Below are 26,626 nucleotides of genomic sequence, written 5' to 3' on the forward strand. Positions count from 1 at the left end.
GAATGGAAGGAATCTAACCCTCTTAGACTGGTTTCAAGCTAATGCCATAACCATTATATCCTTCTCAATAAAGACACTTCAGTAAAAATTACATAACTTTGTCAAAGTTAAATTATAGGGTGAAGTCCTTTATATCTCTGTGGCGTACCCTTTCCAATTAGGTTTCCAAGACACAAACTCCCCTATAATAGGATAACTTTTACATTTCCAAGCTAATACACACTGATAATTATATTTCTAGTTAGCTCCTTAGTCCTTTACATCATTTCATTGATATTAGCAATTACATTACCTCAAACAAGCACAATAGATATACAAGTAGTAGAGACTGTATGAGCTATTCTACCAGATATTTTCATTTTAATCACCCTGTCTTCATTACAAATCCCTTATATAATGAATGAAATCAATGACCCATTCTTAACCATAAAAACCATAGGGTACCAATGATACTGAAGTTATAAATATACAGATTATGAAGACTTAAACTTCGACTCTTATGTGATCCCAACACAGGAACTAGAACCCAGACAACTGCAATTACTAGAGATTTGATAATTGGGCTGTACTACCAATAGAAATAACAATCCATATATTAATTTCATTAGATGTTTTACGTTCATGAGCTATACTGTCTCTAGGTTTAAAAACTGACGCTCTCCCAGGATGAGTAAACCAAACTGCTCTAATGGTTGTACAACGAGAAATATACTATGGCCAATGCTCAGAAGTCTGTGGTTCCAAACATAGCTTGATACCAATCGTTCTTGAGTTGGTGCCACCATCATACTTTGAAAAATGATCTGCATCCATACTGTAAAACCATTGAGAAGCTACAAAGCATTACCCTTGTAGGTTAAAGATTCAGAGTTGGGCAGCCTGGTGGCTCCGCGGTTTGGCGCTGCCTTCAGCCCAGGGCGTGATCCTGGAGACCCGGAATCGTGTCCCACATCGGGCTCCCTGCACGGAGCCTGCTTCTCCCTCTGCCTGTATCTCTGCCTCTCTCTGTGTGTCTCTCATGAATAAATAATAAAATAAAAACTTAAAAAAAAAAGATTCAGAGTTTTAACCTTTCCTTAATGAAATGCCACAAATACATCAACCTGATTTATTATGATTTTATCAATGATTATAGCCCTGTTCATCGTGTTTCTACTGAAACTCTCAAAATATTATCCAGAAAATCTAGGACTGAAGCTAGTAGCGACATTAAAATATCTTGCACCTTGAGAAAAAAAATGAACAAAAATTGTATTCACCTGTTTCATTACCCCCAAATAATAGGTCAGCCCATTGAAATCCTAATCATTATATCCCAAGTATCTTACTCCCTTCACCCTCCTAGCTAGTCAGTAATTGTCCTGTCTCTATCCAACAATTATTAATTCAATTAACAATAGAACAAATGCTAGGGCAGACCCGATGGCGCAGCCTGCAGCCCAGGGTGTGATTCTGAAAACCCGGGATCAAGTCCCACATCAGGCTCCCTGCGTGGAGCCTGCTTCTCCCTCTGCCTGTGTCTCTGCTTCTGTTTGTGTGTGTGTGTGTGTGTGTGTGTGTGTGTGTGTGTGTGTGTGATGAATAAAGAAATAAAATCTTTCATAAATAAATAATAAATAAATAAATAATAAAAACAAATGCTAGCTACTCATAACCATAAAGGACAAACTTGAGCCTTAATGTTAATATAATTAAGTCTATTTCTTGGTTCAACCCATTTCTAGGTACTCTACCACATTCATTTACCCCTACTACAGAATTACCAATAAACTTAGGAGTAGCCATCCCCCTATGAGCAGGAACAGTCATTAACAGATTTCAGCATAAAACAAAAGAATCCCTAGCTCCTTTCCTACCCCGAGGAACACCTATTCCCTTTATTCCCATGCTCTTAATTATTAAGACGTTCAGCCTTTTTATTCAACCAGTAGCCCTAACTATACAATAGTTAATATCGCAGGTGGTCACCTATTAATTCACCTAATTGGAGGGGCCACCGTTGCCCTAATAAGCATTAGGAATACTACAGGACTGGCTGAGTCTGGTGGCTGAATTGTTACAATAATTGATTTTGGTTTTTTTTTTTTTTTTGCCAACCTGTGGAAGAAGCCTCAGTGTCCATCAAAAGATGAATGGATAAAGAAGATGTGGTCTATATATACAATGGACTATTACTCAGCCATTAGAAATGACGAATATTCACCATTTGCTTCAACATGGATGGAACTGGAGGGTATTAGGCTGAGTGAAGGAAGTCAATCGGAGAAAGACAAACATTATATGGTCTCATTCATTTGGGGAATATAAAAAATAGTGAAAGAGAATAAAGGGGAAAGGAGAGATAATGAGTGGGAAACATCAGTGAGGGTGAGAGAACATGAGAGACACCTAATTCTGGGAAATGAACAAGGGGTAGTGGAAAGGGAGGTAGACAGGTGGTTGGGGTGACTGGGTGATGGGCACTGAGGGGGGCACTTGATGAGATGAGCACTGTGTGTTATATGTTGGCAAATTGAACTCCAATAAAAAATATACCAAAAAAGATGATTTCTTATTTCCATTTTCTATATTTCTGAGCAATATTTTGTAAAGATCTTTCCCTTCTTTCCCATCCTGATATTTAGAGGTTTTCTTAAGTAGCACTCTAGACTCCTGGATTATTATTCAATGTTGGGAAACTATTCCTGCCATGACTCATTTGGATATGCAGATTGTCTTGATTTGGTCAATGGTGATCCTTCCAAGATGGTTCCTGTGTCCTTTTCACATGTCCCATTTGCTGTTGAAGATGTTCTCATTCTTAGCCACAGTCAGAAGTTCAGACAAGGAAACCCAGAGCCTGAGGAAGGATTCACATCTGCTTGATACAAACACCTCTCAGTCTACACAGAGTCCCAAGAAGTTTGGGGAACACAGTTCAGGGTCTGATAACACTTCTGGTTGACATGTAAGCCCATCACAGCTGGAGTAAGAGGCCACTGGCCTGAGGTTAATCCTGAGTCTTCCCCTGAGATGGGTACTCTGAACCTACCCTTCCTGGACAGGCCTCCTTTTGTTATGTTTTCTACATACAGAAATTCTGATTCCTATTAGTATTTAAATATCCCTTTGCTCCCTTAACCAGAAAGGACCAAGAGGCATGCAGCTCTATAGAAGCTTACAGAGTCTTGGGTAGAAGGGAAGGCTCTGCCTTGGTTGGAATATCAGCTCCCTTACTCACTAGCTGTGTGCCTGTCTCTGAGCCTCAACATGTTGATCCCCAAAATGGGGATGGTATTTTGTATTTTGTATTGTAGGGCACTATTGCTTGAGGATAGAATGATTGATAAAGAAGTTTGAAGCACACCTGACATAAAGCACTCATTGAACATGACATCTTATTACTTTTCCTTCTCTGACATTTTTTAGGTAACAGGCTTAACATCTGGAACATCTTACAGGGCAAGACCTAACCATCACTGTGTCTCTTGACTTCTACCCTCCCCAAAGTATGCTGGTGTTCTTTCCAATGCCTGAAAAAGCCTAGAGTTCAATGTGTTTGTGTTGTATTCAATTACATCTTTGCTATAGATCAATACCCAGGCAACCCAGGACTCCAGGGTGGGGCCCATTCCCTCTTGCAGACTCAGGACTTAGGTCAAGGCACAGCAGGACCTTGATTCATCCTTACATCCCCTCCTACTAATTAGAGGGGATCAGGAGAGGTGGAGGACCCAAGGAACCCCTGACAGCAGAAGGGTGAGAGTCTGGAGTCAAGGCAGATCTTGGGGAATCCTGGGGAGCAGAAAAGGAGGAAGAGACACAGAAAGTGGGAACAGGGGAATGGGGGTTGGATGAGGATGAGACTAGGACTGGAGATGAAGGACTAGGTGGGCATATAGCCAAGAAGTACCCTTATGGATAAAACAGGAGTCAATGAAAAATTTTCAAAGGATAGGACATGATACTTGAACTCAATGATAGTGCTACTGATAATGACCCTTCAACAAATGTCTCCTTCCAGCCTGAGCATCCCATTTTGTGGGACAAGCTTGTATAATCTCACTATTGTCTATGTCACTCTACTACTTTGTATGTGTAGTTTTTAAATTTTACACACAAATGGGGGGGAAGTAACTTGATGCTCATGACTAATCTTGGGATCTCCCAAGAATGTGTGTATTTTAAAATGTAGATTCTCTCCTGGGGCACAGAGGGACAACACCCATAACTCTTAGGAGTGGTGGGAGTTATGAGTGGTTGGATCCCTCAGAAAGTGACTCTGGACAAGGATGTGAGTATAAGTAGTGTCTCTGAAAGGGTCTTCAGAAAGCAATGATAGTAGCTAAGGATGTGAAGAAGGAAGGAGCCAACAAACAATACAGGATGTTAGTGAAGATGTCACTGCTGTGGGCAATTCTGTCTCCATCCACTGGGAACATCCAGAAGACTGTGCAGAACAGCCTTGCGTCATCGTACTCAAGTGTGCAAAGACCTGCATGGGGATGAGTGCTTCCTTCATGGACATTAGTTACCTGGCAGAAGTGCTCACTCTCATGGCCAAGAAACCAAGGAAGCCAATCAACCCTCAGGCAAAGAGCAGCAGGCAATTGCAGGAGGCAGCTACTGTGTGTACAAGATGGGGAGTGCCAGGGAAGACAGCAGGGCACTAACCCTTTCATCACATGTTTGTATTCAATATTATGACCCATGAGATCTGAAACACTAAGAAAGTAGTGTAGGACCCCACATCATAAGTAAAATTATTATCATGGTTCCTTAAATTTATTATCATTTATACTTTCAACACTGACACCTCTTTAACAAATAACTTCTGTCCCATGAATAACCCCAACCCCACCATTTCAGTCTTAGAAGTCTCAAGTCAAGCACACTTTCTTATAAGCACTCTTCAAAACTTGCCAAAGACAAAAACATAATTCAAAGGATAGAGTGCTACCTAGGGTGTATACTTTGCATGCAGAACAGTGAACACAATTCTTCCACGAAAAGTTTTCCCATTCCTTGGCATTTCAGAAGGCATGGGATCTGAAGTTTAGAGTGCTCCCTATCCTTGAAATCAGTGTTCCAGAGTATAGTTTTCCAGGCTTAACAGCAACTGATAATATGCTGCACTAGTGACAAAATAAACATCTACTCACATTCTCTTCCTATAAATATTAACAATTAACTGTGTGTCTTTAAATCAAATGTATATATATATATATTATATATAAGTATATATGTATTTATATATGTGTGTGTATGTGTATATCATATACACATAAAAACATATATATATTGAGAGCAAGAGACAGGAGGGTGTCAGTTGTGGGTAGGGCCAGAGAGAGAGGGAGACTCTTAAGTAGGTTCCATACTAAGGGTGGAGCCCGATTTGGGGCTCAATCTCATGACCCTGAAATCATGACCTGAGCCAAAATGAAGAGTCAGATACTTAGTTGATCAATCCACCCAGGCACCCTCAAATCAAGTATCTTTTATTTCCTCTAATAATCTCTGTATAGTATTTGTTGGTATATTCTATTATGATAATCATGATTTTTCTCTCCATCAATATTAATTAGCCACTAGGGTAGTAGGGAACAACATTATAAAGCACCAAATGAGGACACATCCATCGTAGTTCAGAAAACTACATTATCATACAATACATAATGTTATGTATATGTGTGTGTGTTATCTTAATGTAAACTATGTAAAACAAATCTTTCTGTGATTTCTATATAATTGTGTATTATTCAATTACTGTAACATAAATGCTACTATTTAAATAAAACAACAGAACAGAGTATGTGTCAGTGACTACTAGGACTAATTATGCAGCATTATGTGTTCACAAATAAAACAATGGCTACTAATAAACTTTCCATTTTATAACAGGTTCAGTTACCAATAGATCAAATAGGAAAAACAATACAAAGCATTTCCATATACCTAATGCTCAGTTTGCCAACTGTTTTTTTCTTAATTCCAGTATACTTATTAATATACTGTGCAAAGACCTGCATGGGATGAATGCTTCCCTCATGGACATTAATTACCTGGCAGAAGCACTCACTGTGATGGCCAAAGAAGCCAAGGAAGCCAATCAACCCTCAGGCAAAGAACTGCAGGCAATTGCAGGAGGCAGCCACTGTGTGTACAAGACGGGGAGTGCCAGGGAAGACAGCAGGGCACTAACCCTTTCGTCATATGTCTGTATTCAATATCATGTTCCATGAGATCTGAAACACTGAGAAATTGGTGTAGTACCCTACATCGTAAGTAAAATGGCTAGCAAGGTTCCTTAGTTTTATTATCCCTTACAGTCCCATTACTGATGCTTCTTAAATAACAAATGACCTTGTCCTGAGAAAACTCCAACCCCACTATTTCAGTCTACAGGTCTCAATTCAAGCAGCCTCTCTTATAAGCACTCTTCAAAATTTGCCACAAAGATATAAACCATTAACAAGGGATGGAATGCTACATAGGGTACACACCTTGTGCATAAAACAGTGAACACTTTATTCCTCCAGGGAAAAAAATTCCGATTCCTTTGAGTCTCAGAAGGCATGGGATCTGAAGCTTAAGAGTGCTCCTTATCCTTGAAATTATTGTTACCGAATGCACCTTTCCAAGCTTAACAGCAACTGATAATATGCTGCACTAGGGACAAAATAAACATCTAATCATGTTCTCTTCCAATAAACATTAACATTTAACTGTATGTCTTTAATAATACAAATGCTATTGTTTAAATAAAACAGACTTTGAATATGTGCAATTACTAGTAAGTAGGACTAATTTTGCAGTATTATGTGTTTAAAATCAAACAACGATTACTAAAAACTTTTCATTTTATAATAGGTCTAGATTTATCCAAAAACTGGAAAGACAGTACTCAGAGATTCCATATACCTAAGACTGTTACCAACTATTTTTTGTTTCATTTCCAGTAGAGTTAACAACAGTGTACAGTAATTTTGGGTGTACGATACAGTGATTCAGCACTTACATATGTCAGCCAGTGCTCATTATGACAAGTGTACTCCTTAATACCCATCACCTATTTCCCCCATCCACCCAACCACCTCCCTTCTGGTAACTATCACTTTGTTCTCTGTAGTTAAGAATCTGTTTCTTTGTCTGTCTCTCTGTGTTTTTTTTTTTCCCCTTTAAAATAGACAAATTAGGAAAGCAGGCCAACTGTTTTTCAGTAGATGAATGGATAAAGAAGATGTGGTATACATATATAATGGAATATAATTCAGCCGCCAAAAAGAATGAAAACTTGCCATTTGCAATAATATGGATAGTGCCAGAGAATAGAATGTTAAAGTGAAATAATTCAGAGAAAGACAAACACCAGATGATTTCACTTGTGGAATTTAAGAAACAAAACAAATGAGCAGTCTGTCAAATATTCATTGTATCAATTAGTACATCTTCACAACTAATATGCAAAATTGATATACTATTATTAAATAAGTCTATAGTTTTGGTCAGATTTGGTTAGGTTTTAACTTTTTCTGTTTGAGACTCATCCCAGCCGGCACGTTACCTCCAGTCATGCTATCTCCCCTTAGGCTCCCCTTAGCCATGACAATTCACAGCCTTTCCATATTTTTCATCATCAAGAAAGTCTTGAGGAGTACAGCTTCTGTACTTTGTAGAATGACCCTTGGTATATGTCTAATGTTTTTCTCATATGGCTACATTGCAGTTCTGTATTTGGGAGCAGAAGGGAGACCACAGAGACAAAATGTCTTTGTCACTTCACATTAAGTATGTATACTCTCAAGATGGCTTGTCACTGTTGATATTTATCTTTGATCACCTGGCTGAGGTTGTGTTGGCCAGGTTTTTTCTTTGTCCATAAGGTATGTTTCTTTTTTTTTTTTTCATAAGGTATGTTTCCTCTGGTGAAATCACTATATGCACATATCAAAGTGTGAGATCACTCTTTAAGGCCTAGGTATCTACATAATGCAAATACTTTTTGCAAAGTAATTTTGCTAGATTTGCAGACTCATTTTTTAAAGTCTAAACCTGTTTTGAATAAAAGCTAATTAATGATAACTTCATTTTTTCTGACACATGTGGTTGCATAATTAGTTTTACTAGGATTATTAAAAATTGACAGTGATTCTTACTGTTCTTACTATGGTTTTAATCTAAATAATAGCATACATGCCACAGAAAACTGAATATACCATAAAATATATTTCACAGAAATCTGTAACACATATTTTATGTTAGGATAATAACATATATAGAAAACATGGTATGTAGTATGTAAATATATGGCTTTCTGGTCTTGAAGGAGTGTCATCAATTAGCTCTGTTTAAAGTAGGTCATCCTAGATCATAGGAAATATTCAGATTTTAGAGGATGTGATATTTCACAATGGCTGAATGTGTTGAAATACTGTACAAATGGCCAGATGATTCCTTGTGGCTTGTTCACTTGTTCTAAGGAAGCCTTGTTTTTATCCTTTTCCCATTTATCCTTTTTAGCTAATTGAACAATCAAATATTTTAAATTTAAATTTATTTATTTTTTTATTTATTTATGATAGTCACAGAGAGAGAGAGAGAGAGAGGCAGAGACACAGGCAGAGGGAGAAGCAGGCTCCATGCACCGGGAGCCTGACGTGGGATTCGATCCCGGGTCTCCAGGATCGCGCCCTGGGCCAAAGGCAGGCGCCAAACTGCTGCGCCACCCAGGGATCCCAAATATTTTAAATTTAAAAAGACAAAGACTGGGATCCCTGGGTGGCGCAGCAGTTTGGCGCCTGCCTTTGGCCCAGGGCGCGATCCTGGAGACCCGGGATCGAATCCCACGTCAGGCTCCCGGTGCATGGAGCCTGCTTCTCCCTCTGCCTATGTCTCTGCCTCTCTCTCTCTCGCTCTCTGTGTGACTATCATAAATAAATAAAAATTAAAAAAAAAAAAAAGACAAAGACTAAAAGCATGTATAGTGAGTTCAGTTCAGTTCAGTTCAGTTTAGGCCAAAGGAGAAAGATGGGACCATGAGATAGCAGTAACCTTTCTTTGACTCCTGAGATGTTTGCAACAGGGGAGGTCCATCACAGTATCAACCTTTCCAATATCTACTACCCAGAAGTACAAGAGGGCAAGACAGTGTCCTAGGAAAAGGGAAATTGAAGAGGGCGCTTATGTACCTAAGTGATGCCTTTTCCACAGCCTGGCTGTGGGTCTCTGGGTCAGAGACTTAGAAGACCATCAGCAGTTTAGGGTCTTTCAGTTTGAAGAGTTGATCTTACTTGATTAATGGATGGATGGATAGATGGATGGATTTTATTTATGATTGAGAAATATTGGCCTCAGGTACATGGGATATGGAAATCAGGCAGCCAATCATGGCCTTAAAATCTAGGATTTATGGTTCTGTTTTTTAAAAACTAGATGTGTAAAAACAATTTTGAGTTTGACACCAGCAGCAGGCTTTGAACTAGTGGGTACCAGCCTGCCAATATACAGGGGCCATCTTTGGCTCATTGATATTACAGAACAGAAACAAAATCAGCTATGATGAAGATACAATGTTTCATCATGATGTTTTTTTAAAACAAAAGGGTTCCGAAATTATTCAAACTTATAATTTATTACATTGTGCTTTGCAGCAAGTGAAAAACTATTTAAATATGGAAGAATATTTTGGGAGTGATTTAGGTGTTAAGTTTTGCGCAGGAAATAATTTACATTCTAGAGGATCACAAGAAAATATTCAAAGCTCAAACTATAGAAAGATTCTGAATTTAGAGTATTATAGACTATTATAATGTCTATATATCTAATCATATAGGTACTGATGAATGAAATCTAGTCTTCATTGTACAATAATATTCAAAAAGAATTTGTCATACTACTACAAAATTATGTTAGACTTGAAATGCTGTTGATAATATTTGAAGAAAAATGCTTCTCCTTGGTTATTGATGGTAAAACAGATGTAGCCCATCAATGAGGAAAAGCTTTAATTTTAAGAGATGTCATATTAAGAATAATGTCATAAGGGGGTGCCTGGGTGGCTCAGTTGGTTAAGTGGCTGCCTTTGGCTTTGGACATGATCTCAGAGTCATGGGATGGAGCCCCTGCTTAATGGGGACTCTGCTTCTCCCTCTCCCTTCCGCGCCAACCCCTGCTCATGTTCACTCTCTCTCTCTCTCTCAAATTGATAAATAAAATCTTTAAGAAGAAAGAATTGTGTCATAAGAACAAATGATAGATTTGTTGGTTTTCTTATCATGGAGAAGAAAAAGAAGTTTATTTCATGAAATTAATAAATTGGAAAACAGGATACTGTCATACAGCTGTTCATATCCATGTACTGTTAACTAACTAGAATTTAAATAAAAATATGAAAAGAAAATTAATTGCTCATACCCAGATATATGACAATGGCATAACTATGGCATGCTTGTAGAAGAGAAGACATAATTCCGTCCCCAAAATGATCATGACCACTTGAATCTTTCCCAGCAAATATCCCTAATTTAAGAGACAATCTCCATTTATTAATTCAAAAATGCACACCTTAAATATTCATACTTAGAATATATACTTTTATCAAATTCAATGAACTTGTGAGATAGTCTCATATTTCAACATAAATATAAAATAATAAATGAAGAAATACACTGAAATGAAATCATAGATTTTTTAAGATTTTATTTATTTATTTATTTATATATATATTTATTTATTATTTATTTATTCATGAGAGAGAGAGAGAGAGAGCGAGAGGCAGAGATATAGGCTAAGGGAGAAGCAGGCTCCACGCGGGAAGACTGATGTGGGACTCGATGCTGAGTCTCCAGGATCACACCCCAGGCTGAAGGAGGCACTAAACATTATAAAACATGGCAAATCTCAGTTGAAAAGGAGATGAGGATGGGATGCCTGGGTAGCTCCGTGGTTAAGCATCTGCCTTCAGCCCAGGGTGTGATCCTGGAGTTCTAGGATCGAGTCCCACACTGGGCTCCCTGCATGGAGCCTGCCTATGTCTCTGCCTGTGTGTGTGTGTGTCTCTCGTGAATAAATAAATAAATAAGTAAATAAATAAATAAAGTCTTTTTTAAAAAAAGAAAAGGAAAGGAGATAAGATAAAATGTTTTTTTTTATTGATGTTCAATTTGCCAACATACAGAATAACACCCAGTGCTCATCCCGTCAAGTGCCCCCCTCAGTGCCCGTCACCCATTCACCCCCACCCCCCGCCCCCCTCCCCTACCACTACCCCTAGTTCGTTTCCCAGAGTTAGGAGTCCCACCCATTTTTTCTCCCTTCCCTTCTATTCCCTTTCACTATTATTTATATTCCCCAAATGAATGAGAACATATAATGTTTGTCCTTCTTCGATTAACTTATTTCACTCAGCATAATACCCTCCAGTTCCATCCACGTTGAAGCAAATGGTGGGTATTTGTCATTTCTAATGGCTGAGTAATATTCCATTGTATACAGATAAAATGTTTTTTTTAATAAATTAATTTTTATTGGTGTTCAATTTACCAACATACAGTATAACACCCAGTTCTCATCCCGTCAAGTGTCCCCCTCAGTGCCCGTCACCCATCCCCCCCACCCCCCGCCCTCCTCCCCTTCCACCACCCCTATTTCGTTTCCCTGAGTTTGGAGTCTTTATGTTCTGTCTCCCTTCCTGATATTTCCCACACATTTCTTCTCCCTTCCTTTATATTCCCTTTCACTATTATTTATATTCCCCAAATGAATGAGAACATACACTGTTTGTCCTTCTCCGATTGACTTACTTCACTCAGCATAATACCCTCCAGTTCCATCCACGTTGAAGCAAATGGTGGGTATTTGTCATTTCTAATGGCTGAGTAATATTCCATTGTATACAGATAAAATGTTTTGAACATATTGATGACTTTCCTGCCAACAAAGACAAGAAAGGACAGTTATAACCAATTCTGTTTCAGTTGTAAATATTAAGCTGTACAATAATGGAGGGTTTATGACCCCACACCTGTCAGGACTTCAGTCGTTCCAACGACTACAACATTGCAGGAAAAAATGCCAATGACAAAGTAATACAAGTATGTTTAAGTGGAGAGCAGTTTGTGTTTTTACCTCAGGTTCTGGTTCCAGCAGAACTGGGAAAGTGGGACCCCATCTCCTCATTCTAGGAGGTCCTGAGAGTCATCAGTTCCTGTATTCACATCTCAACTGAATGTGGCTCCAGTTCCTCTGAATTTGGTTCAGGATTTCTCCCCAGAAACAAGTCTGCATCTGTAACAAACCAACCAAAGCTCTGTCAGGTGGCAGCAATGGACCTCTCAATCCATGGATCCCTGAGTAAAATAGGTCTTGTTTAAATACCCTCTATGAAAAGGATGACCAAACCAGGGAAACAGCCCAGAAAACACAAGGGACTGTGCTTCTTACCGACCAGCACATCCCAGGGGGAAGCCACCTAGAGACCTCTCCTCAGCACTCAGCCCAACAAGGTAGCTTTCTGCCTCGCACCTAGGGAGACACCAAGTTGCCACAAAGTTCCCAAGGTCTCCCTGGGTGGGCGTCAGAACCTGCTGGAAAACCAGCTCTAGCTCTCTGAGATGCTGTGTGGTAGTCCTCTGATTCCATTGGAAGCCCTTCCTGCCATGAGACACCCTGGACCAGAAAAGGCCATGGCATGCCCTCTGCCAGCCTTTGTTGACACATATGTGACAGTTAAAATGCAAACCTAAAGGCAGCTACACATCCAATATGAATTTACTGTGTGAATCCTTAGATATTTGCTTTGCAAAGTGCTCTAGATGTGGCAGATGGATGAAATCATCTCCATCAATTCTTATAAGGAGCCAATTTTACCTTCAAATACTAATTTCCATCTCTTCACAACCAGAAGGCTCAATGGAGTTAGAAGATTCTGTTTGAATATAGGAGAAGCCTATGGGATTTGAAACTGTGCCCCTCCCAACCTTCCGTGGACATGAGAATAGCAACCCTCTCTCCTGCTAGACACTGCTAGCTCCAGAGGAAGAACACAGAACTCATTCTAGAATATTTTTGGTTGAGATCAGCACTGGATCTGTGCCAGTTCCGGGTTGCAGGACCTGGGACAGCACAGTGCCTGGGGCCTGGTTCTGGAATGTGAGCAAGGCCTAGGTGGGGCAGGAGGAATGCAGCAGGGCATGGAGCAGGCAGGGAGATGGCTCAGGGTCACCTCCCCACAGGGCAGGCTCTGGAGATTACCTGCCAAAGAGCAGCATGCTCTCCCTCAAGCCATCTTTCTCCCTGAGAGAGCCTGAGGCTGGGCCCCAAAACCCCAAGCAAAAGGAGGTGTACCCATCTCTTGAAGTGAAATGACCTCTGCAAAGCTCAGCCCCAGGAAGGTGGGAGCAGTGGACTCAGGGAATCTGATGCCCAGAATTCCTGCCTCTACTGGTCCCAACACTCAGATCCCCTACATAGGCTCCTCCATCCTCGTCCATGGTTCCCCCTCCACACCTCTGGACGAAGAACCTCCATTCCTCCTTGTAATTCCTCTTTGCTTCGGCTTCTCCTTACCCTGTCTCCCTCTTTCTTCCTCTCACTTTAGGACTTGCCCCATTCCCCCACCACTCACTCAGTGTTTCTCTTCCTGAAAGTCTCTTCCTCTGTCTCTTCCCAGGCCCTCATGCCTTCTGCTCTGTGCAGCCCTGTCTAGGAAAACAGGGAACCACATCTCCTCTCTTTCCTGGTCTCCTGCATGTTTCAGTCCACACCTTGGTCCCAGGGCATGACCATCCCATTTACAAAGGCTGCTTAGGCTGACCTTGGCTGCAGCAGTGAGGTCACCAGCCACCCCTGGACAGCCCATGCACAGAGAGACCTTGACATGTTGGTGGCCCAGCCATGATCCCCAAGCTGCGGGAGGATGGCTGCCTCCACAGCCTGGAAAGGAGGGCTCTGCAGGATCATGGAGCTCTGGTGCAGAATGGATTGGCATGGAGGACCTAAAAAGATCCAGAACCACACACCCAACTCCTCCTGCATTGTGGGGGAGCAGTGGGTTTCCCATCATTGACCTCTTAGGGAAGAGGTCCATTCCTCCATAAGGAAACTGGGAGGATTATGGGACTTCATGGGTATTACCAAGAAAACTGCCACTGATCAACCCCCTCAGAGCTCACCCAGACTGGTGCTGTTGAGGGGCAGCTGGTAGGGGGAAGCCAGTGCACAAAACTTGCCTTAATGCAGGGCCTCCTCACTGGTCTCACCAGGGCCATTCCTAACCCTTTGTTCAATCCTCACCATCACAATAGACTACTGCCTGGGGACAGACATCTGTCCTGCTGATCACCACACACCTCCTAAACCAGCAAGAGCCATGTGCTCAAGAGCATCCATCAACAGAGTAAATAGAACCACCAATAGATCTAAATACAAGATGAGTCCACCTCCCCAGAAGGATTTCCTGGGCCCCTTGCAGTAAAGATCCCACAAAGGGTAATCTTGTGGCCATCCCCCATCACCACCATTTCTGCCAGTTTGTTTACTGTGTATGCAGGATTCACATTATGCACTCAAGGGGAGGGATGGTAGGTCCTGGTGAAAACAGACGCTGACATGAAGAAAGAACCATGAAACGTTTATTAGGGGGATACCAGGAGTGACAAAGCACAAGGGACAGGATTTAAAGGGGAAACACTCTGACCATTAGGCAGATCTGACACATGTTCTAAATATACACTCTTCACAGCCTGGTTGTTACTGCTCAGGGAGGTCTTCAAATCTGAAACAGTCCTGTAAGGCAAAAGGATTGTGAGTTATTTCAATGGGATCTTCTGTTTTGCTATATGAATTTTGCCTTCACAGTATATGTGAGGCTTTGGATCAACACTTGCATGTGTGGCTGTCAGTGGGACCAGTACAGGAGCTGGTCCTCTTGTATTCACAGGGATCTGCAGAACAAAGGTATGTTGCCATGACAGTTTGAAGGATAATGCTCTCCAGCCTGAAACCCAATAGTAGGTATAATACCCTGGTTCTTTGTTCACCCTCAGCTTCCAGGGGAGCATAGCACCAGGGCCCGGAACCAGAGGCCTCCCATTTGATGCCACTACATAGTTCAGGGGCAAGTGAAGGATGCTAAAGGAAAGAACTTAGTATTCCCACACATCACCAAACATCTCTGAGAAGATGGGACTTCAAAGCATCTTGTCCTCCCAGTTGAATAGAAGCCATGACAATCAACTCAAAAGGAGTATATTCCAGACAGGCAGGAACTTGTGGCCAGGCCCACTCTGTTCCCACGTCCAGCGCAGCCACAGAGGGTTATGTATACTCAATAAGAACAAAGACAGTGAAAGGAAATGAGAAGCCCAGTGTCCACACATAGAATCACAGCCTCTCATGGGTCAAACTGCTGCTGCCAGCCCCCTCCTGACCCCACCCTGCTTCCCTCCCTGAGAAGGGGTCTTCTACTGCCCACAGTGCTGTTCATGATGACAGATAACGCTGGAAAGATGTACATTTCTGGAGTCCCATAGGGAACCTGGAAAAGTGCTTTCTAAGAGGACCACAATCCCTACGAGTTAGTGGGAACCACCTCTGTGGATCTGCATCACCGTTGATCAAATGATCCTTAGCTTAGGCACAGAGCAAGTGCAGAGTCCTTCAGTGCTAAGGACCACTGAGGAGCTGACTCTGCATCACTGGATGCAAACAAATGTGGCTGGAGAGTAGGTGTGAAACTCCCATGGTGGGTCAGGGGAGACCCTGTCAGCTGGCACAGGTTCTCAAATGAGAACCCGTTCACAGGCACACAACAGAAAACATGGGTGAGGTGTTGGCTCTGCAGGTTGTCACTGGTATCCCTTCTTCACAGCTGTTGGTCCCATGGACATTTTCTACTACACGTATGTCACCTGGCAGAGTTCACAACTGTCTCACCCAGGACTCACCTGAAGGGATTCTGGGTTGTCCCTACCCCCACGGAAGAAACACAGATGACTTGGGAATCCCACCTTATCTAAGAACACTCAAATCTTCCCAAAGCACCAAAGCACGCAGCACAAAGTGCAAACTGACTCATAGCTTTTCACATTTCCCAGCTGTGAGGAACACCAGAGACATATTCCCAGGTTAGTCTCTGGACTTGAAAAACCACAAGGCTGCCCCTCCCACATAACTAAAAACTAGAGGAGTCAACTAGACTGGCCGACTTTAGTGCAGAGAGAGGAGTCATCATCAAGTTATTTTTAGACACATACACACATACATACACACACACACACACACACATGGTGTGCATCCTGCAATTGTTCATCTCTAAGCATCTGTGGCTTCAGGAGGCACCACCTACGGTGAGGATCTCTAATGGAGAAGCCTGTAGGCTCCTGGGTAAACATCCTGAATTTTGAAAGGTGAACATGCCTCAGACAGATCACAGGACACACCGAACAGACACTAGGCCAGGACAGGGTGCTGTCCAAAAAAGAATAATCTTCCAGAAATGGCTACAACAGAAAAATCACACAGCATTTATCTTAGCCATCTCCAGGTCCTTTTTAGGGATGGTAGTGCTATTCATCTCGAGAACTGGTCTAGATTCTGAATCTGACAAAGAATGAAGGTTTATTGTGGTTTGCGCACCCTCTATGCCTTCCTCCCCCATCTTGCACTCTTTCTCACACTCAGTCCCTTATCAGAATAGACGGCTTCCCACATGACCCAAGTGACTATTTTGCTAAGGGAGATACCATCACGTGATGTTAGGGAGACACTATAGGGCCCAGGGTTAAGTGTTTCCATAAGGAATCAACCAACAGAGGACAGCATAGGGTACAACTGGCGGGAAATCAATACTGAAATTCGGTTATCAAGACACATCAAAGAAAATCATGTTTTCTTCATAGATTAATAATTGAACTGAGAATAGCCATGGGTGGGTACCCCCATGGGTGGGATATCAATGCATCCTCCAAATGAATAGCATGCATTCTCTTCTCAGGCCACAGGTTGATGGTTCAATATTTCAGTCTACAGATGAGGCCTAGCATATGCGACTGGCCATTACAGAAATACTTAAGGAATGTACTTAGCCAAACGTATAGTCATGAGCAAAGAAAAAATAGGTGGACTAAGCAGTAAAGCTGTGGTATTCTATTCATAACATTAAAGGAATAAAATTACATGAACTGATGAGTGCAGTACTGTAGATGACAAATAAAAAAAAAGGAAACTCCATAAACAGTAAATAAAGGTCTTTTTTAAAGTCTTTTTTTCCCCCAAAAAAGTCTTCACCACTAGGTCAAGGTGGGAAGAAGCTCAGGACCATCACCCCTCCAGGTACATTTCTTCAGGATGGAGTGATGGAGGGAGTAGGAGGGTCTGCAGTCGGGGGGGGGGGCGGGAGCTCCAGCTGTCATGGGGACAGGTGCCCTGCTGCCTGGGGGCACCCGAGGAATATACCCTCCTGTTACCCCTTCAGACAAGCTGCTGTCCTTAGGTAGTGCTTGTGATTCTCTCCAGGGCACACAACGATCACCCACAGGAACTGGATGGATGCTGAGTGGTGGTTTCATAGCGGCAATTGGGCTGCTGCACTTCAAAAGTGCCCCTTACCTCTCCCTGGAGGGTTCTGCATCTCAGGTCTTCCCGGAATTAGTTCCTGCCTCCTGTGTCTCTCAGGCAGCATCTTTCTTCCAGTAAGCCCAGTCTTGAACAGATAATGGATATATATAAGAATTACAATACCACCACCTCTCTTGACAATAAACAGCGTAGCTGTCCTCCCACAAATGCCCGTAATAACGTCTGTCAACCTCCCGTACCTGTGTTTCAAGTAGGCTTTCTCCCTCCTTTGCTGCGCTATCTCCCTCTCCCAAATCCGAGCCTTGACCTGGGGGAGAAAAACACCTCCACCTTCAGTTGTGCCAGACTGTGCACCAAACAAAGAGGATGAAAAAGCAACCACTTACCCAGTTGTCTTGAGCATTCTTCTCATGAACTGCGATCTGAAAAAGCCAGCACACCAAAAGCCCATGGTTAAGGACTCGATGAGCCACTGCTGTCCCCTGCAGGAGGTGCCAAGGGTTCAGCACAGTGGGCAGAGCTCAGGTTACCTGGTGTCTGAAGGTCAGTTCTGACTCCTGTAGCTGTTCTTGCATTTCTTGGACTTGTTGCCTGTGAGTTACAATAGCTTTCATCAGATAAAGCCCATTATTGGGTAGGATTTCAAATAACTGGCCCAGGTGGCCATCCTCCTCTTATCTGTCCCCTCATCCAATTTATCCTGGCACAGGAAACACTTGTCACATGATTACAAATGTACAGTTGGATTAAAGCTATTGTTACATCCTTCCCTTACTCACTTTCTCACACCTGCAGGGTTCAGAGTTGATATAATTTCCTTACCTGTCTTCAATCATTCCCTAATTTATCCTGCGGCAAGTGTCTTTTGTCATAAATCTCTTCTCTCCTTTAAGTTCTATCCTTACCATGTTTCCCAGGGTGGCAAAGACCAGGGCCATCAGATGGCACTACTGTGTTTTGGGTATGATTCAAACTACAACAAACTGCTTTCCTAAAATGAAGACAATTTACACCACCCCCAGGGACGCTGGCGTGGATGAATTTTCCACAGAGTCAGGCCAGCGCTGGAGATCAGGGCATGTTTAGTAATGTAATTGTGTGGTTGTCTCTAAAACTTCTATTTTTTGTCTGTTCTCATTGGATGTCCTATGAATTTTTGTTTCCATTACTTGTTAGTTGAGTCTAAATGTTGTACCAGGGTTAAAAATAAAGAGTTAACAGATATTTCAGGTGCTGCTAGTATTTAATAGCTGAACTCACTTGTATTTGTCTATTTCTTCTGTGGCTACTTTCAAATTTTTCTCTGTAGCTGACAGCTGATTCTTCTTTGCCACCAGTTCATAGTGTGTCTTTTTCAGTTTCCTAAGATGGGAAAGGTATTTACATAATCCAGTAGTCAAGGCCTGCAAGCTCTGTAGTTTTTTCTCCCAGGACTCTTTATGGCCTAGATTTGAATGTCCCTTCTCCCCTCCCCGGCTAGTAAACACACAGACCGACAACATGATCAGAGAAATGAATTGAACCCCCCATTAGGGTTAAAGAAAACCAAACTCTGGCTGCTGCCAAGTCCCTGCAATTAGAGCTGTCTTTATATTCTCTACTTCAATTCATTCATCATCAGGTCTTCAAATAACATTACATTTTGTGCCCTCTCAGAGTTGGTCTTTTGTTTGAGATGGTAAAGGCTCATTTCAGTTCAAAGTGAAAAGCCATGTCTGACCAACTATACCCATTAGGATGAAGCAGGGTATCAACATTAGTCCTATACCTCCTTGGGGAGCCCTGATTCTCAGGCCAACGATGTGCCTGTTCAACCAATCAGTCCAAAGAAAGCCTTCCAGAATATGGCTTCATCAGTACTGCAGCTCATTCCCAGTCATCTATAGGGTTTAGAAGTACAACACCTGCCTCTCCTTTGAACATCCCAGTGGAGGAAAAAGCTTATCTTAGTGGCGGCAATATATACTGAAGTATAAAATTACGTGAACTGTCACATAGTCAGGGTGTTAACTCCAGGAAACAGATTTCAGGTAGAAAACTATCAACCACATGAAATCAACCTACTTTCAGAAGACTGAGTTCATTGATAGTGAAGGTAGCAAAGGGCAATGCTTAGAAATGCTGATTGGCTGTATTGTGCTCATATTCTAACACTTGATTGACTCAAGAATCACATGCAAAAAGTCTCTTAGAAACTGAGACAAAAGCTCTAGACACAGAAAGACACTTGAGTTTGTGTCTGGTCTCTCAGGCAATCATGCAGCAAATGTTTTCTGGAAGGGCTGTAATGTAACGTCTCAGTTGTAAGGTGTTGAAGAGAGAAAGGTGGTCAAAGCACTGTACCTTCCCCCAAAAAAGAACTTACCAATGAACAAAAAACAAGATACCAGTGAGAAAGAGCAGTCTCCACTCCTGCTGTGTTAAGGAATAACACAAAGCTGAGACTCAAGGGAAGAGAAGGAACAGTTTTACTTTTCAACATGAATGAGGTACTCTAAGGTACTCATCCTCTCTTGAGAAAAAAAAAAGTAAATACTGGACAAAAGAGGAAACTCTGGCTTGAATGCATCAAACTAACTAGCACAAGAAATAGGAGAACAAGATGAGAAGATGGTAGCCTAGGAGAATGCTAGCCTGGCAGTTGGAACCAATCTCCCCAGGACTTATCAGTAAATTCTGGAACAGGCAAGTGAACTACAAAGAAGCTGAACAACTTTATAGGCACAGGCTTAGGAGGAAACAAGTGAATCTCAGGTTCATCCAGCAATGGTGAGCCCTGGTGAAACTATAGGCTTTGGTTGGGACCCAAGAGGGTCACACACAAAAAAATCAGGTGAATGGGAAATACCCTGGCCTTCTAAAGAATTGAGCCTGCAATGAATGATCTCAACTGCACACTGGATGAAGCGATCCAGTACTGCTGGCGCCCCAACCTACTTTCCAGAAAGAAACTCCCACTGCTTCTGCAGCAAGAGAATTCCACTTTTCTCTACACATTCTTGACCCAAGTCTCATACTAAACAAATGACCTCATTTAGGGCTGATAAGAACTTGTAATGAGACTGAAATCTAAAGGACAATGTAGACAAACCCAAAGGGGATCCAGGTATCAAAGGGATTAATGCTGTTATGTACTCTCTTCTACCCCAAGTAAATCACACAACAACATGTGACAAGCAGTTAGAAGAGAAAGGAAAAGGCGGGTTCCAGAAATCAAGGTAGGCAAGGCAAACACCAATTCTACTGAATACATTTGGCAAAAATACTGTAGATCCTATTCTAAAAGGAAGACAATTTTCCATACTGACCACCACATAAATTCATACAACAGTATTTGTGACAATTAACACAGGAATATCTTACTCTTCTGCAGCCACTTTTGTCTGTTCATAGAATTCAGCCAAGGTATCCACTTTCTTCTTCAGCTGTTTCAATTCTGCTTCCTTTGTTGTTTTCACAGAACTCAATGCATTGCACTTGTCTTCCAGGACCTTTTTACTGTCTGTAAAGGATGGTTTTCTTCTGTGTGTGTGTGCACATGACCTGAGAACTTGCTTGTGACGGGGGAAGGAGAAGGGTAATGACCCTCAGGACAGGAAGGCATTCTTTCCCTTCCCAATGCACACTCGTTGCCACCACATGGGGATATATTCCCCCCAAACCACATACCTTCCAGGTCATATTTCTTGGACCTTAAGACTCTCAGCTCTGGATCTTCAAATTCATCTTGCAACTTAAAGATAGATATGAGAAAAGACATTCAAGCAATCATGATCGCAGAACAATGTGAGTGTACCTAATAGGACAGGATCATTCAGTACAAGAAAGGAAGATCTTGAGCCATAAATGGAAGAGGGTGAAAGTAAGGAAGGTGGAAAATAGTTCAGGTCGAAGAACTCATAAATGGCTTTCCCCTATTCACACTGAAAATTGTATGTTAAGCATTAATAGAAGGAATGGACTGTATAACTTGGCTAGCTACCACCCTTCATCTCTCAAATATCTTATAGGATTTTCTACACTTCTCAGAGGGCAGGGCTGAATGATGTGATAATTGCCTAGCTATGAAAATAAACCATATTTCCTAGTCCTTGAAATAGCAAAACTCTTCATAGTGGTCCTAAGTGAAATTCAGCTCACTGCTCAGAAGGAGTGTCTGTTCCCAGATTCCCACTCTCAACTGTGGTAAACAGCAAGCAAATAGGTGCACTCATTTCACTCAATGAACAAAAAGCCTCCCAAGCTACATTATGGTAAAACTCAATAGCCAACACTTTAAATTTTTTATTTTATTTAAATTAAAATTTTAAAAATTAGTTAAATTAACATATATTATTAGTTTCAAAGATAGAATTCAGTGACTCATCAGTTACATATCACACCCAGTATTTATAACATCATGTGCCCTCCTTAATGTCTATCACCCAATTACCCCATCCCCTAATCCACCTCCCTTCCAGCAACCTGAATTTTGTGTCCTACAGTTAAAGTCTCTGCTATCTTGTCTCCCTCTCTGATTTTGTCTTATATCTCACTCCCTCCCACTATGATCCTGTTTTGTTTCTTAAATTCCACATGAGTGAAATCATATGATAATCATCTCTCTCTGACTTATTTCGCTTAGCACAATAGCCTCTAATACCATCAAGCATTGTAAATGGTAACATTTCATTTTTTGATGGCTAAGTAATATTCCATTATATAAATACATATATATATATTCCATTATGTGTGTGTGTGTGTGTGTGTGTGTGTGTGTGTGTGTATTCATATACTACATTGTCTTCATCTATTCATCTGTCAATAGACATCTGGGCCTTTTCCATAGTTTAGCTATTGTGGACATGCTGCTATAAACATTTGGGTCCAGGTACTCCTTCAGATCACTAAGTTTGTATCCTTTGGGTAAATAGCTAGTAGTCCAATTGCTGGGTCATAGTGCAGCCCTACATTTAACTTTTTGCGGAACCTCAATTCTTTTTCCCAGAGTGGCTACAGCAGCTTACATTCCCACCAGCAGTTTAAGAAGATTCCCCTTTCTCAGAATCCTCACCAACATTTCTTGTTTCTTCACCTGTTAATTTTAGCCATTCTGACTGGTTCAAGGTGGTATTTCATTGTTATTTTGATCTGTATTTCCCTGATGCCAAGTGATGTTGAATATTTTTTCATGTGCTTGTTGGCTGTGTGTAGGTCTTCTTTGGTGAAACGTCTGTTCGTGTCTTCTGCCCATTTCTTGACTGGATTATTTGCCTTTTTGATGTTGAGTTTGATAAGTCCTTTATAGCTTTTGGATACTTGCCCTTTATCTGATGAGAGATTTACAAATATTTTCTCCCATTCTGTAGGTTGTCTTTTGGGTTTGTCAATTGTTTCCTTTGCTGTGCAAAAGCTTTTTATCTTGATGAAGTCCAAATGGTTCCTTTTTACTTTTGGTTCTCTTGTCTTTGGATACATATCCAGCAAGAAGTTGCTGTGGCCAAGGTCCAAGAGGTTGCTGCCTGTGTCCTCTCTAGGATTTTGATGGTTTCCTGTCTCACATTTAGGTCTTTATCCATTTTGAGGTTATTGCTTTGTATGGTTTAAGAAACCTGTCCAGTTTCATTCTTCTACATAATGCGGTCCAATTTTCCCAACACTATTTGTGAAGAAACTCTCTTTTCTCCATTGGATATTATCTCCTACTTTGTCGAAGATGAGTTGACCACAGTGTTGAGGGTCCATTTCTGGGTTCTCTATTCAGTTCCTTTAATCTTTGTGTCTGTTTTTATGCCAGTACCATATGGTCTTGATGATTAAAGCTTTGTAATATAGCTTGGGGTCTGGAATTGTGATGCCACCAACTTTGGTTTTCTTTTTCAGTGTTCCTCTGGCTATTGTCTTTTCTGGTTCCATACAAATTTTATTATTGGTTAGTATCTGGATCAGAATTTTGGCATCCATGTTCATCAGGGATACTTGTCTGTAATTTTCCTTTTTGGTGGAGTCTTTGTCTGGTTTGGGGATCAATGCAATGCTGGCATCATAGAATGAGTTTGGAAGTGTTCCTTCCATTTCTATTTTTTCAAACAGCTTCAGAAGAATAGGTATTAATTCTTCTTTAAATAGTTTGTGGAATTCACCTGGGAAGCCATCTGGTCCTGAACTCTTGTTTGTTGGGAGACTTTTGATGACTACTTCCATTTTTTTGCTGGTTGTGGGTCTGTTAGGTTTTCTATTTCTTCCTGTTTCAGTTTTGATAGTTCAGATGTTTCTAGGAATGCATCCAGTTCTTCAAGATTGCCCACTTTTTTGGCATATAGTTAGTTTTCCATAATATGTTCTCATAATGTTTGTATTTCTTCCATGCTGGTTGTGATTGCCTCTCTTTCAATCATGATTTCATTCATTTGGATCCTTTCTCTTTTTTTTTGATAAGCCTGGCTATGGGCTTATTGATCTTATTAATTATTTCATAGAACCAACTCCTAGTTTCACTGATCTGTTCTACTCTTTTTTGGTTCCCATTTCATTGATTCCTGCTCTAATCTTTATTATATCTCTTTTCCTGCTCGATTTAGGTTTTATTTGCTATTTTCTCCAGCACCTTCAGATGTAAGGTTAGGTTGTGAATTTCAGACTTTTTTTGTTTCTTGAGAAAGGTTTATATTGCTATATATTACTCTCCTAGGACTGCCTTTGCTGCATCCTAAAGGTTCTGAATCTTTTTTTTTTTCATTTTCATTTGCTTCCATGAATTTTTAAAATTCTTCTTTAATTTCATGGTTGACCCATTCATTCTTTAGTAGGATGTTCTTTAATCTCCATGTATTTTTGTTCCTTCCAAATCTTCTCCTGTGATGAAGTTCAAGTTTTAAAGAATTGTGGTCTGAGAATATACAGGGAATGATTCCAATCTTTTGGTACCAACTGAGACTTTATTTATGACCTAGTAAGTGATCTATTCTGGACAATGTTCCATGTTCACTGTAGAAGAATGTGCATTCTGTTGCTTTAGGGTGAAATGCTCTAAATATATCTGGGAAGTCCATCTTGTCCAGAGTGTCAAAATACTTGTTTCCTTTCAATAATCAACTTGTACCACGTCCTGATTCTTGACATTCCTCTCTCAGACTGCATGTTAGCAGGTGTACATTGAAGGGTGTAATTTAAATTTTCATTAACCAGTTCAAATGTTTTGATGTTCTCCTTCAACAAAACATATATTAAATGAGTCATAATTATTCATTACTTGGGGCACCTGGGTGTTATGGTTGGTTGATGTCTGACTCTTGGTTTTAGTTCAAGTCCTGATATCAGAGTCAAGGAATTGAGCCCTGCATCAGGCTACACACTCAGCACGGAGACTGCTTGGGATTCTCTCCCTCTCTCTCTCTCTTTGACCACCTCTCTCTCAAATAAATAAATAAATATTTTAATAATAATAATAATAATAATAATAATAATAATAATTCAGTACTTTTACTTATGTCATTAGAACACAATTCAAGCAAAGAAGGGTTTATTACCTTCAATTTAGGAGTTTCATCAGAGAGAAACATATTTTCTGTCTTAGTTTCTGATAGATGTTTCTTTGCTTCCCTGATCTATAAAACATATAAAAAAGGAATCAGAATTTAAAAATAGCATAGAGCTAGACAACCTATCTTCTAATGTGTGACTCCTTTCACAAAAAAAGAGGAAGTGCTCTACATCTGTGATGATTATCTTGAATTGATACTGTTTCTGGATCACATGGAATACGTCAGTAGAATGAACTACCAGAGGTGGAAGTAACTGAAATGAAATCACAAAAAATATTTGAAAGAATATCTATACCTTCTGCTCCCAAATGGATATTTCTTCAGCAAGTTCTCTGCTTTCTTTCTCAAACCAATTTATTTTCTCAGTTATTTGCTGTAAATTAACTAGAAGGAGAGGAAACAATTTCTAAGATTATTAGCAAAACCAGTGACATCGAATAATTCCAGTGTATTAGCAGCTGAGACCCAGTCTCTGACACTTCGGTGTAACTAACTTTCCAGCATTCCCATTGTGGCTGAAGAAAGCAAGTTTTTGCAGCATTTGAAACCTAGATGACCTTATTTCAGTGAGATCCCTACTTAAAATATTTTCAAAAATAAAGAACTGCAATAAAACATCTAATTTTTCTCCCATCTGTAAACACCATTCTTGGAAAATTTAATCACTTTAAATGCTTATGTCATTACCAGAGATGTAAGAGAAAAATCAAGCATCCTATCAACTTACATTTCTCTCCTCCAATGATTAAGGTACATAAATAATTCCTTGCAAACAACCTAAAAAGAACAAAACCATCCTTGACTCCTGGTTTGTGTCACATCCACTTCCAGGTGCTACTTGGAATTCCACACAAGGAAAGCTCAAAATGTCAATTGACTGACTACTCAAAGGCCTTCAGTGACTTCCTGCTGTTCACAGACTTTTATGAACCCTAGGCTGGGGCTCTGGAGGACAAGGTCTTTGGAATCAAACATGCTTGGGGACAGTCACCACATTACACACATTCCCTGGAGGGCATGGATAACTCACAGTCCCTAGAAGCCAAGCTTTTTTCATCCCAACATGAGAATGTTACCCTCCACCCTTACAGGAAAACAACACTCATGAGGTATCCTATCACAGGTGGATAACATATGTAAGCTCTAGAACTACACAGACTCCTGTAACAGGCATTTAATTCTCTTAGCCAACCACAAAGTACAAACTTCTCTTCTACTGCCTCAGTGTGAGAGCTCTCATGCCCTGAGATCTGGTGGAATCTGAGTACCACCAGTACTGCGGTACTCAAAGTGAGAAACACCAGCACTCAAGGCTTTGCTGAGTGCCAGGCAGCACCATGGCTCTCAACAGACAGCATCATGGAATCACTACAATCCATGAGGCCCTGAAATAATACGTTACCCCCATTTGCACATGCTCATTTCCACTCATTTGTTCCCCAGGAAGGAAAGGCTCCCTCCACTGCAGACTCAAACCATGGTTTAAACCTCTCTTGTGACATACACTGCCTGGCACTATCGGCTTCTTGTCGAAGTTTAGCCTTTTT

General features: G+C 40.9%; 1 protein-coding gene across 3 annotated transcripts in view; it reads right to left on the reverse strand.

Annotated features, from left to right (window-relative positions):
- Positions 1–11,630: 11,630 nt before the first annotated feature.
- The window catches only part of LOC112923383 (transport and Golgi organization protein 1 homolog), a 79,806-nt gene continuing 64,810 nt past the window's right edge, over positions 11,631–26,626 (reverse strand). For 2 of the 3 annotated variants that reach the window (XM_072753710.1, XM_026003220.2), the window contains exons 6-15: positions 25,375–25,463; positions 25,065–25,142; positions 21,226–21,289; positions 20,920–21,058; positions 18,817–18,918; positions 18,087–18,147; positions 17,943–17,978; positions 17,796–17,863; positions 17,587–17,680; positions 14,588–14,763 (exon numbers count right to left, since the gene is read on the reverse strand). In XM_072753710.1, coding sequence (XP_072609811.1) covers positions 17,626–17,680; positions 17,796–17,863; positions 17,943–17,978; positions 18,087–18,147; positions 18,817–18,918; positions 20,920–21,058; positions 21,226–21,289; positions 25,065–25,142; positions 25,375–25,463 — 692 coding nt within the window. In that variant the 3' untranslated portion in view covers positions 14,588–14,763; positions 17,587–17,625. Of the gene's footprint in view, positions 11,908–12,105; positions 12,265–14,587; positions 14,764–17,586; positions 17,681–17,795; positions 17,864–17,942; positions 17,979–18,086; positions 18,148–18,816; positions 18,919–20,919; positions 21,059–21,225; positions 21,290–25,064; positions 25,143–25,374; positions 25,464–26,626 lie in introns of those variants that run through there. The other variant, XR_012000613.1, reaches the window with a different exon arrangement.

This window comes from Vulpes vulpes, chromosome 3 (genome assembly GCF_048418805.1).
Source record: "Vulpes vulpes isolate BD-2025 chromosome 3, VulVul3, whole genome shotgun sequence".
Taxonomy (NCBI): domain Eukaryota; kingdom Metazoa; phylum Chordata; class Mammalia; order Carnivora; family Canidae; genus Vulpes; species Vulpes vulpes.